The sequence below is a fragment of the Dama dama genome, chromosome 13 (assembly GCF_033118175.1).
Source record: "Dama dama isolate Ldn47 chromosome 13, ASM3311817v1, whole genome shotgun sequence".
NCBI lineage: Eukaryota > Metazoa > Chordata > Mammalia > Artiodactyla > Cervidae > Dama > Dama dama.
In genome coordinates, this window is record NC_083693.1 from 76,262,748 (window position 1) to 76,275,974 (window position 13,227).

The 13,227-nt window shown below is 63.7% G+C and overlaps 1 protein-coding gene across 3 annotated transcripts in view; it reads left to right on the forward strand.

Moving 5' to 3' along the window:
* The first annotated feature begins 213 nt into the window (after nt 1-213).
* The window catches only part of PACS2 (phosphofurin acidic cluster sorting protein 2), a 59,128-nt gene continuing 46,114 nt past the window's right edge, over nt 214-13,227 (forward strand). For all 3 annotated transcript variants that reach the window (XM_061159563.1, XM_061159564.1, XM_061159565.1), the window contains exon 1: nt 214-350. In XM_061159563.1, coding sequence (XP_061015546.1) covers nt 232-350 — 119 coding nt within the window. In that variant the 5' untranslated portion in view covers nt 214-231. The remainder of the gene's footprint in view (nt 351-13,227) is intronic.

Below are 13,227 nucleotides of genomic sequence, written 5' to 3' on the forward strand. Positions count from 1 at the left end.
GCTGGGGGCGGGCGCGCGCGGCGGGCGCGCGCGCGGGCGGGGCGGGGCGGGGCGGCCGCAGCCTGGTCGCCGCCCGCGGGCCTGTCCGTCGCCCGCCCGGCCGGCCCCGCCGCCCGGCAGCCATGTGACCGCGCCGCCGCCCTCCGCGCGCCCGGCCCGCCCGCCCGCCCGCCGCGCGTCCGCGGCCCGGCCGCAGCCCAGGCCGCCGAGTGAGCGGCGGGGGCCGGCGCCATGGCCGAGCGGGGCCGCTTGGGCCTGGCCGGCGCGCCCGCCGCGCTCAACACGCCGGTGCCCATGAACCTGTTCGCCACCTGGGAGGTGGATGGCTCCAGCCCCAGCTGCGTGCCCAGGTACGCCGCCCGCCCGCCGCTTTGTTCCCGCGCGCACCTGCCGGCTCCGGGGACCGGCCCCCGGGGACCTCGCGCCCGGGTCCCCTCCCGGGCCTGCACCCCCGCCCGGCCTCCCGGGACCTGCACACCGGGCCCCCCCCCGCCCCGGGCCGTGCACCGGGACCGTCCACCCTGGGGTCCCCGCTTGAGACCGACCACCCCGGGACCCCCACTGGGGGCCTGCCCCGGGGGCGGTCCGCTCCGGGATCCCCACCCCCGGCCGTGGCCTTGGCGCCCCACGTCGGGTGCGCGCCTTCTCAGCGCGCGAGCCCAGACTCGTGGATGGTCCCTGAGGTCTTGGTCCAGTGCAGCCGAGGAAGCGGCGCCGGCTCTCACAGGCCCCGCGATCCGCGGGACTCTCGCGGGCGCTCACCTGGCTCGTGCCCGTCCGGCATCCTTGCACCTGCCTACCGGTGCGGTGCCGGTGGAGTTGACTTAGGGTGTGGTGTCTCTTCTCTCCAACGGGTACCATAGATTTCCTTTTGCGTCCGACCACACTGTCACGCCTGGGTGGCCTGGGAGTCACTCTCGGGGCACGCAGTGTCCAGAGGACACATATCTGGGAACAGAGCTGTACTGCTTCATCCTTCACCCTTCTGAGGGTCTGACCCTACTCCTCTGTCCTGCTGGCAGGAGTGTCCGCCCTTTCTCCGTTTGCACTGTGCTTTGTAATTTGGGGACTTCCCTGGACATAAACACTGCTCCTTGCATCATGCAATCGCCAGAGACGCTGCCCCCTTCACTTGGTGTAGCTCCCGGTCCCCAGCCGTACAGCTGGACGCGGCTCACCCATGGGGCAGGGCTGTGGCCAGCCCCTGCTTCTCCTGCCAGCTGGAAGCTCTGTGGGCTTTTTCCCAATCAGTGGTCCTTCCTGAGGAAGCTCCCAGGCTGAGGGCAAAGAGAGACAAGAATCATGCCGGGGCCTGGTTCTGCAGTGGACACCAGGCCATGAGGGCTGCGGGCGGGCAGCCAGGAAGAGCTCTCCCTGGGGAGCCCTCCGAGTGGGACCAGAGGACGTGGCCGTGTGTGCGGAGGGGGCTCTGCCGCCGCGCTGTCAACAGGTGTGCAGGGCAGGTGCTGGGCACGCAGAGGTGCCAGCGTGCCCTCCCAAGCGTGGGGCCCGCAGCTCCGGGTGTGGCTGTGCCCAGTGGAAGGCTGGGTGCTCCCTCTGTGGGCCTCTGGGAGGGTGGGGTGTTCTCAGGATGTCTGCCTGCTTGCCTCCGCTCTGGGAGGTCTCACCTGCCCAGGCCTGGTCTCCGCCCTTCTCTCTCCCATCTTGGCATTGGGCCCAGTGTTGGGTCATGCTGGACCCCCCCCCCCCCCCACCGTGCTCCTTCTCTCTGCTACCCCGTCATCGTCAGCAAAACCACCCCCCCCCCACGACCTCTTGCCCTCCCTGGGGGCACAGATGCCCTGCTCCTGGCGAGTACATACACCCTCCCTCCCCCCAGAGCTAGGAGTGCAGCCTGCCTTTTCTGCACCTTTCAGCAGACTCCTGGGGCTCTGAAAAGACCACTGAGGTCTTACCCAGAGGGAGGTGGGGAAGGCGGTTGGGGTCCGGGGCGTGGAGCTGGTCTAGAACGCCCACCCTGCTGTGTGTGTGCGGGAAGGGGCGGGAGCTAGGCAGCGCCCCGGCTTGGGGTTCCACAGCTTTGCCCGGGGTGGGGTGGGGAGCAGGGCAGGCAGGTTGTTCTGTGGGCCTGGGGCCCAGCAGCCATGGGGTGGGCAGGCACAGAGCACCCCAGCCTGTCCCAGGGCGGCCCTCCCCACGGTGCTGCTGGCCCCGCTGCTCCCTGCGCAGGCTGTCCCCCCCTGCCTGTTTGGAGACTGGGTGCAGAGGCACCGCTCTGTCCGTGTGCTCGGCGCACGCTCCCGGCTCTGACCGCTGGAGCTGCCGGTGTGGGTGCCCGCTGGGCCCCGTGAGGCAGCGGTGTGTCTTTGCTCTGTCTGGGCACTGTGGCCGGCCCCCGGTTTGGACTAGTGACGAAGCCACCCCGGGCCTTCTTGCACTGGCAGTAGCGTTTTAGGGGGGCGTGTGCTCAGTGTTACTACCAGGAGGCTTCCCGAAGCGGCTGTGCCAGCTCACCCCCACTGGCGTCCCCACTGCTCTGCACTCTTGCCAACACTGCCTGACTTTTAATCACTGCCAATCTGGTGGGTGTGAAATGGTATTGTGGTTTTAATTTGAATTTCTCTGATTACCGATGTAGGCCACTTGTACTTCCCCGTCAGCGAAATTCTTGTTCATCTCTCTTGCCAGTTTTTTACTCTTGTTTTATCCCCTGACCTGAGCCTCAGTGGGTTTGTAAGGGCCAGTAATTCCTTTCCAGCGCTGTGCTGAAACCACCCTCTCCTCTGCAAGGCTGTGATGCCACCCAAGGTGCACCTGGTGTTGACCTTGGTCTTGTCCTGTGGTCTGTCCTCCCCGGGGCTGTCGGGAGAGCTCTCTGTTCTCCCTGGGAGCTGGTGCCAGGCCTGCGGGGCTCTGACAGAGGCAGGTTCGGTTTCCTGGATTTCCTTGAGGGAACAGACCGCACCCCCTTCAGTGACCCCCAGTCCTGGCGTCCCGCTGTTCCCGCCCCCTGCGGGGATCCCCTGAGCAGCCTCCTGCCGCACCCCCCCACCCCGGTCGACCCGCTTCAGTGGGGTCTGGGGCACTTTGAACCCTTGCACTTGCCCCCTGATTTTCCGTCCTGTTGAGGTTTGTGAATTGACGTTACAGGGTCAGACATCTCTCTGCGAGTTTCCTGAACCCGCAGGTTCCCGTGCACCCTCCTGTGGCGCCTTCTGCCTGGCTCACCCTTCAGAAGGGGCTGCAGCTGGAGCGTGAGCTTTGGCGTCCGTGTGCTGGGTCCGCTGCAGCCCGCGGCAGGGCGAGTGCTGGTTGCCCGGGCCGTGGCCGCCCTGTGGGCCACGCACCCCAGCGTCGCCCACCAGGCGTTCTGTGCAGATCCTGTGTTCCCCCATCATTTCAACTCCAGCCACTTTGGAGGCTGTGCTGGGGTTTCTCCGCGGGGGCTTGCCGGGCGCTTGTAGTGCGCGGGTGCTGGGTGTGATCAAGCTCTGAGAGCCGGATGTTGTCCTGCTCCTTTCCCTGCCGATGTGGCTCTTCCAGCATTAAACTTTCCTCTCCCTCTTGGAAACATAGCAGCGTGCCGGCCTGGAGGTGCCCTGGTCCCCTTCCCGCAGGTAGGTAGATGGGATCAGACTTTGCTCAGGCCTTCGCGTCTCTGTCTGGGGTCTGTAATCTGCTCATCTGCTGCCCTTATCTGGTTCTGATGCGGAGATACCTGCAGAGTGAGCTGCCCCACCGCGCCTCTGTGTGAAGCGGGAGCTGTTTGTTCCCTGAACGTCCAGGCGATGGTGAAATCGCTGGTCAGGGGACCTGACTCCAGGTTGCTCTGGGGCAGGGGTAACTGCTGACTCGACTACTTTAATGATTCCCTGCCTTTCAGTTAGCTTTAGAAATACATTTTTCTGTGAATTTGTCCATTTTCTTTTGATTTTCAAGTTTATTGACAAAAAGTTGTTCTTAATATTCTTTTTCTAAAAAATACCTGCGGGACCTGTAGAGCTGTCCCCTTCTGGTTCCTTCAGTTGACCGTGTGAGTGGGCATCCACACGCTGATCTATCTCACCAAGGGTTCATCGGTTTTTTTTAAATGAATATTCACACCTTCCTTTCCGTCTATGCTCTTTATTTTTGTTACGTGTACGTGTTTTGATCTCTTAAGATACATACATAGCTCCTTCTTTTTCCTCCTTTCCTTGCGTGTTTGGTTTTTTAATTGCTCGTGAATTTATTTGCCTTTGGCTGCGCTGGGCCCTCGTTGCCGTGCCGGTTTCCCTAGTTGGGGTGTGCGGGGCTCCTCTGCACCGCGGCGCGTGGGCTCCTCTCTGCAGTGGCCTCTCCTGGTGCCAAGCACGGGCTCAGTAGCTGAGGTGCTCAGGCTTAGTTGCCCCACAGCATGTGACATCTTCCCAGACCAGAGATCAGACCTGTGTCCCCTGCATTGGTAGGTGGATTCTTAACCAGATAACCAGGGAAGTCCCTCTTGTAAGATTTTAAACCTGCGAAATAAGTAATGTTTTGGCTGCATTTTACAAGCTTTTATGCGTAGAGTTGTTGAGTTTAAAATCTTTTTTAAAAATTTCCATTTTCCTTTCTTTAGCATGGTGGGATATTTCAAAGTTTCTTCACATCCAAACGTTTTTCTGTTAGTTATTTTTCCATTGTTGAATTCATTTCTTCTTTTTTCATTGTTTCTAAATGAGTTGCATTGTGGTCGCAGAGGGTGGTCAGTATGACACTGGGCCCTTAGGATGTTTTAGGACTTGCTCTGGGGCTCTGTTTGAAGCCAGTGTTCATGTGTGTTCTGCTTGTCCTGAAAAGGGCTGTGTGTTTGGCACTTGATGGTACCGTGTTTGATACCTGTCCCTTTGGATCATGCTTGGCTTATAGCGTCTTCAGGCTTGTTACCTTTCCTGTCTACTTGGCAAGCACGTAAGAGTCTCCGAGCCTGGAGGGTTTGGCTGTTTACCTGGAGCTCTGTCCTCAGGTCACACCCCTGCGGAGTCACAGGCCCTGAGTGCTAGGGGCTGACTCTGCACCCAGCGGAGCTTTTCCTCAGCTGTCTGTTGGATATATTTGCCTGCTATATCTTTTCCTACCTTTTTTCTTTAAACTTTCCTGTGTCCTCAAAACGCTGGCTGTGTGTTTTTTATTTGGCACACAACTGAGCGACTTCACTTTCACTTTTTACTTTCATGCATGGAGAAGGAAATGGCAACCCACTCCAGTGTTCTTGCCTGGAGAATCCCAGGGATGGGGGAGCCTGGTGGGCTGCCATCTATGGGGTCGCGCAGAGTCGGACACGACTGAAGCGACTTAGCAGCAGCAGCAGCAGCAGCAGATTTCATTTTCATTTAATCTGACAGTCTTTATTTTTTAACCAGGACATTCAGTCCATTGTTATTTGTCTAAATTTCTGATAGTTGGGTTCATGTCTACCACTTTATTTTTGTCCTTATTATCCTTTTTTTTCCCTAAGTTTCTCTTTTTCGTTGTACCTTATCACGCATTGGTTTTTTTTTCTTATTCCATTTCTTATTATTTTGAAACTTGTCACTATTTCTCTTTCTTTCGTGGTTACCATATTAGTTTAAAACTTGTCACTATTTCTGTTTCTTTCGTGGTTACCATGTAAATTGCATGCTTGCTGTTGCATGTCAGAGCTAACTGTAAATTCTTTTCCTGAACAACAGAGGGACCTTAGACCACATTATTCTGACGCGTCACTTTCATGTTTATGTGCTTTTGTTTAGAGTATTTTAACATGCTTTTTAAGCCCATATGAGATTATTGTTATTACTTTCTGTTGTTAATACTTGATTAATCTCAAAACTCACCACTTTTTAAATTCTTTTTGCATCTCAGAAGTGTGAAGTGAAAGTCGCTCAGTCGTGTCTGACTCTTTGCAACCTCATGAACTGTACAGTCCATGGGATTCTCCAGGCCAGAATATTGGAGTGGGTAGCCTTTCCCTTCTCCAGTGGATCTTCCCAACCCAGGAATAGAACTGGGGTCTCCTGCATTATAGGCTAATTCTTTACCAGGGAATCTCCATTTTTCCTCCTCCTCAGTCTGAAAATGCATCTTTAGGATTTTCTTTAGTGAGGATCTGCAGATAACTCATCGTTCTTTCAGTGCATCTGAGATGTTTACCGTTGTCCCAGAGGGTGTCCTGCCGGTTGTGGGGTCCCGGGCAGCGTCTCCCCAACGTGGCTCTCAGTTCGGCTCTTGTGAGGTCAGTGTCAGTCGGGTGTGACTGGCTCGAAGGTCTGTCCTTTCTCCCCGGTGGCTCTGCGGTCACCTCTGTGGTGTCCAGGGGGGCATTTCTCTTGTGTGCCTGAGTTGGGGTCACTGGGCTCTGGGCTCTGGGCGGGTGGTTCTCACAAGCCCCGGGAAGTCCTCAGGCACTCTCCTCTTCCTGGCTCTTTCCTTGCCTCTGGACCTGCTGGACATGCGGTTGCCCTTTCCTGTGGCATCACAGACTGGCCGCCGGGCAGGCTCTGCTCCTCCCTGTTTCAGCGGCCAGTCCTCAGCCCTCCTCCCTGAGGAAATGCGTCCGTGCCAAACCGCACCCCAGCCTGCAGGAGGGCCTGCGAGTGGGTGGGATGGGCCGTCCTGGCCGCGGGCAGAGCCGTGATGGAGCGGCGCTGGGCAGGTGCCCGTGGCTGAGCACCAGGCCGTGTTGAGCTCCGGGGAGGCCGTGGAGCTGTTTGGCGGGCATGGGTTTAGCTGGAGGCTGAGGGGGATTGGATGTGGGTGGGGCGGGGAGGGCGGGTCGGGGTTGAGAGTGGGCTGGGCTTTTGGGGCTCTCGAGGTGAGAGGCGCACTGAGAGAGGGGCTGGGGCGTCTGACCTCGGCCGTCTAGGCCTGCGGACCAGGGTCTCGGGGCAGGCCTGGCCCCTTGCTGCAGTCACCACCTTTCCTGCCCCCACGATGGCAGCGCCAGGCCCGGGGGCACACCTGGGCGGTGGGCTGCTCCCCCAGCAGGTAGCAAAGTGGGCTCAGTGCCGTGATGTGCTGCCTTCGAGGGTGAGTGTGGAAGGAGGCAGGTGCTTGGGGCAGATGGCGTCTCCTGTGATGCTCCATGACGGGCAGTCAGCTGCATGGACCCCGCTCATGGGCACACCACCCTTCCTATCTTCCCAGGATCCGGGCACCAACCCCGGCTCCCCCTCCCCCCAGCGCCCCGCCCCAGGAGGTGGGTGAGGGGACCTCGGTGTGGGTGGATGGGGCCAGGGGACTGCCCCAGAGAGCAGTCTGGAGAATTGGGGTCTTTGCACGTGGAGGCTCCGGATCGGGTCTTGGGGATCCCTCAGGAGCCTGAGCGTCACTTGCTGTGGCCAGAGTGACCCGTGACCACTGAGGTAGGGGTGCTCGGGCAGGTGGGCGGTGGGATGGGACCCTCTGAGGCCATGTCCTGGCACCGCTGCCCTGCAGACCCTACCTGCCCGGCGTGGCCCCTGCGGGCACGGCCTGGGCCTGTCAGACATTCCAGTCCAGCCCCTGGGCTTCCGGCCTCGGTGGGAATTGGCTCGCAGTTGTTCCTGCCGGTGCTGGGTATTTTGGGCTCCAGGATACGAAGGGCGGTGAGTGCGTGAGCCTCCGACTCCTCCCAGCGCCTGTGCCTGGTGCGCGACAGTGGCTGAGAGCGGCCCCAGAATAGCGCAGGCGTCTTTGGAAGCTGAGTCCCATTCTGCCCCGGGGGGGCATCTTGGACGTGGCCTTGGCCCGGGTGCTTTGAGGAGGGCCGGGACGCATCGCGAGGACCTCCCTGCCCGCGGAACAGGGTTTCTAGTGAAGCGCTGTGTACTCCACATGCCCCCGCCCACTGCTGTGCCCACGGGTGAGAGGTGTGTGTCCTCCAGGAGCCCCTCAGTGCGGTGGGCACGCAGCAGCCACTCTGCTGGCCTGGTCTTTCTCCCCCTTGGAGGTCAAGGCCGCGGTCCAGGGTCTCCTGGATGGTCAGGCTGGCTTGGGTCATGGCGGCAGCTGGAACTGCACGGTGATGGGGACACTGCGCTGGGCGTGTCTGCCCTTCTTCCTGTCGGGCCCGCGGCAGGTGGCTGGTCCCCGCTGCCCCACCCGCCTTCCGTCCTCTCCCCGGCCAGGCCACGATGCCCCCCTGCTGCGGGGCCGCCCAGCACCGTTCTCGGGAGGGGCGCGCCTGGTGGCCTGTGCCTCTGTCCCACTTGCGGGGCGTGGGGAGGTGGCGCGGGGACTGGGACAGGCGAGGGCTACAGGAGGGGCTCCGGTCTCCAGCATCTCCAGCAGCGAGGGCCCCAGTGGCCGGCACAGGGTGGGGCTCCCGGGAGCCTTGTGAGGAGCCTGGCCTGGCCTCTTCTGCTTGGGCAGACGTGCCGGTCTCTCTCAGCCGAGCAGCCGAACATGTCCGGTCTCATCCCGGTTCTGTTCCCAGCATCCGCGGGGTGACCCCCCCCCCCCAGCACGGGCGCCCTGTGTGTGCATGAGGCCTGAGCAGGGCCGTGTGGGCTTGGGCGTCGCCGCCTCCGAAGGCAGAGCGCTGTAGGCGGGCGGCCCCTCGGGGGCACCGCCCTTTGCCCAGATGTGGCCTTGACCTCCGGTGGCCTGGGTTCCGGCTGCCTCTGCCCCGAGCCACCTGAACAGGCCGCGTGCTGCCTCCTGTTGGCACTGGGCTCCTTTGTCCCCTCCTGCGTTGTCCATGGGGCACATGTCCCCATCCGGACATGGTGACGCCCCCATGGGGAGGCCCTTGGTGAGGAGCTGTGGACCCACAGCAGCTGGCTTCTTGGGCCCCGTCCCTTCCCGGAGCCTTGCTGCCCAGCCCTGCAGCTGCCCTCGAGGCGATGGTGCCGTCTTCTGTTGGGCGGTGACCAGTCTGGACCTTTCTGCCTTTGCGTGGAGAGGCATGGGAAGCGCTTTTCCGTCACAGTTTGCATTCCAGGGCCTCAACTTGGGCTCCAGACGTTCTTCCCCGTCTGGTTGCGACATGAGTTAAGGGCTGTCACGCTTTGGCGGGTTAGTGGAGAACCACAGTCACCACCCTGAACGGTGTGCCCTCCCGCTGGCCCGGCTCTGGTGGGAGACGAGCTGTGTGTGGAGCGCGTTTACAAATGCTGTGGTTGTCCACGTGGTGCCGGAGCGTGCACCAGCCGGCCCCCAGAGGAGTGAGGGTGGGGTGGGCTCATCTGGCAGCTGGTGGGGGCTCCACTCCCAATGAGCCCACCGGAGGCTTCCCAGAGGTGGGGCTCGGGAAAGGCCGAGGGTCCGGCAGGAGGGCATCTGGGCCCACTACTGCCGGCCGAGGCCTGCCTGGGGCGGGGGTGTCACAGAAGGCTTCAGGAGTCTGTTGGTGAGTGACGGGGTTAGGGGTGCCGCGCCTGCGGGGCCGTGCTGGGGTCACCACAGCCGCAGGGTCGTGCCGGCTTCGGGGCGACTGTGACGGTCATTCCAGGCGTCTCGGGCCGAGTCCGGGTGAGTGGGAGCTCCAGGAGGGGCCTGAGGAGGGCACACGGGCTGACAACGGGTCCAGGGCGGGTTCTGAGCAGAGGTGCAGGCGTGGCGCCTCCTGGGGCCGGGCGGTGCGGGGCGCTCGTGGGCATCTGCAGGGCCCTGGGCTCACCACGTAGGAGTCGCTCCAGCTCAGGTCATGGCGGGGACAGGTCACCCCTGCCTGCCTCTGACTTACCGTTGGCCGCTGGGCGGGTCCCACAGCGCCCCTCCTCTCCCGCTGGTCCCTCCCGAACAAGTGAGGACCTTACAGTGTGGAACCCTGCCCCCACACCCTGGTCCCAGAACCCCCCTCACAAGGGATTGGCCTCCACACGCCAACCCCACCTCCCCCGCCCAGGTGACTCTGCTCTGGCCCCGGCCCGGGGACGGAGGACCCTGGGGCTCTGTCCGCAGCTGCTGGCTGCTCTGACCTGTTTGTGATAAGCCGCCTGCCAGGGGCTCCCCCGCGGGTGGTGTGTGCGCTCTGGTTGCTGGGAAGTGCCTTTCCTGAGTCTGGCTGTTGGGAGTTGCTGTCACGGTGTAGCTTCCTCCTCCTTGGGACCTGGTGTCTGCCTAGCTCCTGTCGGAGGAACTCTTGTCTGAGGGCCACTTGGACGCCCTGCTTCCTTCCCTGCCTCCAGTCCCCTTCCTGGACAGGGCCACGCCCCACGGTGTCCAGTCCGGCCCTGACTGTGAGGGCCAGGTGGGCACCCCCAGTGCCCAGGGGTGCCCCTGAATGGATGCCCTGGGGGAGGTGTCTCAGCAGGAGCCTTGGGGCACAGGCGGGAGGAGGTGTGGGTAGAGGAGCCCTGGGCGTGGGTTCCAGGCTCAGCGTCCTGCTGGACCACAGCCCTGTGGCACCCCCCGCCCCCGCCCCCACCAAGCTGGGGCCATGACTCCTGAGTGAGTTCAGTCCTGGGCACACCTGTCTGCTTGGGGCTGAGGGGAAGTCCTCCCAGGAGGCTCATGCCCCGTGTCCACCATCAGCTCAGCGAAGCATCCCAACGTGCGGCTTGGACCCCAGGCTCCTAGTTCTCAGGCTCTGGGGCTTGGACCCCAGGCCCCTAGTTCTCAGGCTCTGGGGCTTGGACCCCAGGCTCCTAGTTCTCAGGCTCTGGGGCTTGGACCCCAGGCCCCTAGTTCTCAGGCTCTGGGGCTTGGACCCCAGGCCCCTAGTTCTCAGGCTCTGGGGCTTGGACCCCAGGCCCCTAGTTCTCAGGCTCTGGGGCTGGAGGCCCGAGGCCACGGCGCCCGCAGGTTGGTTCAATGTGTCTCTCTGTTGTGTCCTCACAGGGGGGGCTCGAGGGAGCCCCCTGCGGTTCGTCTACAAGGGCGCTGACCCCCTTCACCAGGGCCCCACCCTCCGCCGTCATCATCCTCAGAAGTCCCTCCTCCTGACAGCGTCATGAAGCGTCACGTGGATTTGGGGGGAACCAGAGTCTGCAGCCCCGCTGGGCCCCACTGTCCTGGCGGCACCTGGAGCTGCTGGGCAGGGGCCCGCAGCCGTGTGTGCTGGGAGGGGCTGGGTGTGCCCCCAGTCTGGACCCCTGCCTGTCGGGTGTGAGGACCAGCTGCTGTGAGACGTTAGAGAGGCCTGGGCCCCCACCCTGCCCTCTGGCTCCCAGACCCCTTCTCATCTGACCTGGAGCCCCCTGACCACTCCAGACAGCCACGCCCCACAGCCAGCAGGGCAAGGTCTCCCCTCCTGGGAGCCGGCCTGATGTGGGGGGTGAGGGGCGGGCTGCCCTGAGGTGGGGGGCGGGGCCTGAGGCGGCGGGGGCGGGGCCTGAGGCGGGGGGCAGGGCCTGAGGCGGCGGGGCGGGGCCTGGGGCGGGGCCTGAGGCGGGGGGCAGGGCCTGGGGCGGGGCCTGAGGCGGCGGGGCGGGGCCTGGGGCGGGGCCTGAGGCGGGGTGGGGGGCGGGGAACCCTGAGGCGGCGCCCCTGGTGGCTGCTTGTCTACACGCGCGGCAATCCTCGTGGGGGCGGAGCCTGTCTCCGAGGACGTGCTGCCTGGACTCGGGGCCCCCACAGCCGGCTGTGGCTACTCGCTGGGTGGCCTGGGACGAGCCTGGACAGCGGGGAAGCCCAGGGCCGTCGCTCTGAGCCCTGGGGAAGCCGGGCGCTGAAGGGGCTGGGATGCCGCCTGCCCTCACCGCCCGGGGGACGTCCGGCCCGGTACTGGACTGACAGGGTCCGAGCAGGAGGCTGGAGGCGGCCGTGGGCCTCAGCCCGTGCAGGCAGCGCTCCCGGCCCGCTGGGCTCGCCGTCCCCACGTGAGTCGCCTGGTGCGGCTTCGTGCCTGGAGGGGGGCCGCCTGCGCTGCTGCTCCGGCCCTGAGGTGCCTGAGGCGCCCGGCCGCCCCGCGCCCCACGTCCCTTGCTGATTGTGCTGTCCCGCGAAGTAACGCCGCCCGCCTGCAGGGACGCGCTGGGCGCGGGCTCTTCCTAACAGGCCCCTCTGCCCTCAGGCCCGGGACGGCGTGGGGTCCCCTCAGGCGGTGGGTGGGGGAGGCCCCCACGCCCGGGGCCTCTGGTCATCACGGCCCCAGGAGGGGTCCCGATGGCCTTGTTGCTCGCTGGGCGCAGGCCCCGTGCTGAGACGTCGCTCTGGTGTCTGCCCAGCCGCTCGGGTGCCTCCCTGCTGTGGACATGGGTGCTCTCTCTGGGCGGCTGGGCCCATGTGGCCTCTGCGCGGCAGCCATGCCTGTCTGGGCCATCCCGCCATGGCCGGCTCCTCCTGTGCGGGGCTCCTCTGACTTTACGCCCACCGCCTGGTGTCCCAGCCCCTGTGGGGGCAGCCTGTGCTGTGGCAGGAAGTGGAGCTCACGGTGGCCCCTGCCAGGGCCCCGGCCTTGGTGCCAGGGCGCCCGCCTGCCCTTCACTTCCTGCAGGGCCATCCCAGCCCCACGGCGGCCAGCAGGGAAGTGGAGAAGGCACCTCTGACCTTCTCTCCTGATTAGCAGGAAGCAGCCGCATCCTCAGGCCTGGACACCAGAGACTGCTGAGCTGGGCCGGCTGGAGCAGGCGACCGGCGCTCGGGTGCGGAGGGAGCCGGGACTGCCTGAGCCTCCCAGCCCGGCCCCGCCCCAGACTGTCCTGAAAGCGAGTGCCTGGGGGCACCCACGCTGCCTCAGAGCTGTGTGTGCCTGCAGCCTGAGTCCCCAGGGTGCTGCCTGTGGGCCTGCCCCGCCCTACCCTGTCCTGCCCCCAGGCTGGCCAGTCCCTGGGACTCAGGCCGGGCCTGGGGTTGCCAGCTGCCGCAGGGCCCCAGCCCCCACTGGGGCGGACAGCAACCACACAGAGAGGCTCAGCCCCTGGGGACAAAAGGCCGCCTAGTTTTCCCTCCCACCTACGCAGAATCAGTCCATTTGGGGCCACAGAGGTAGCCCCCCAGGTGGCCGCGGTTTGATGGCTGTGTTCTGGGTGCCTGGAGGAAGCGGGAGAGGCCGAGTCCTCCTGGGAGGCCAGCCTGGCACCAGCATTTCTTGGAAGCCTAGGAAGCACTGTTCTTGTCCTTCGTGGGCTGCACGCTGTGGGGGCTGGACTCACCAGCCCGGGAGACCCGTGTGGTCTGCCCTGCGCCAAAGCCGAGCGCTGCTGGCGTGACACGGTGGGGCAGCCTTTCAGAGGCTGAGTGCAGGGGCCAGTGGCGAAGAATCCACCTTCCAGGGCACAAGTCACAGGTTTGATCCCTGTTCAGAGAACTAAAGTCCTACAGGCCATGGGGCGTGAGAAGACTCCTGAGTGTCTCGTGGACAGCAGGATCAAACCAGTCCATCCTAGAGGAAATGAACCC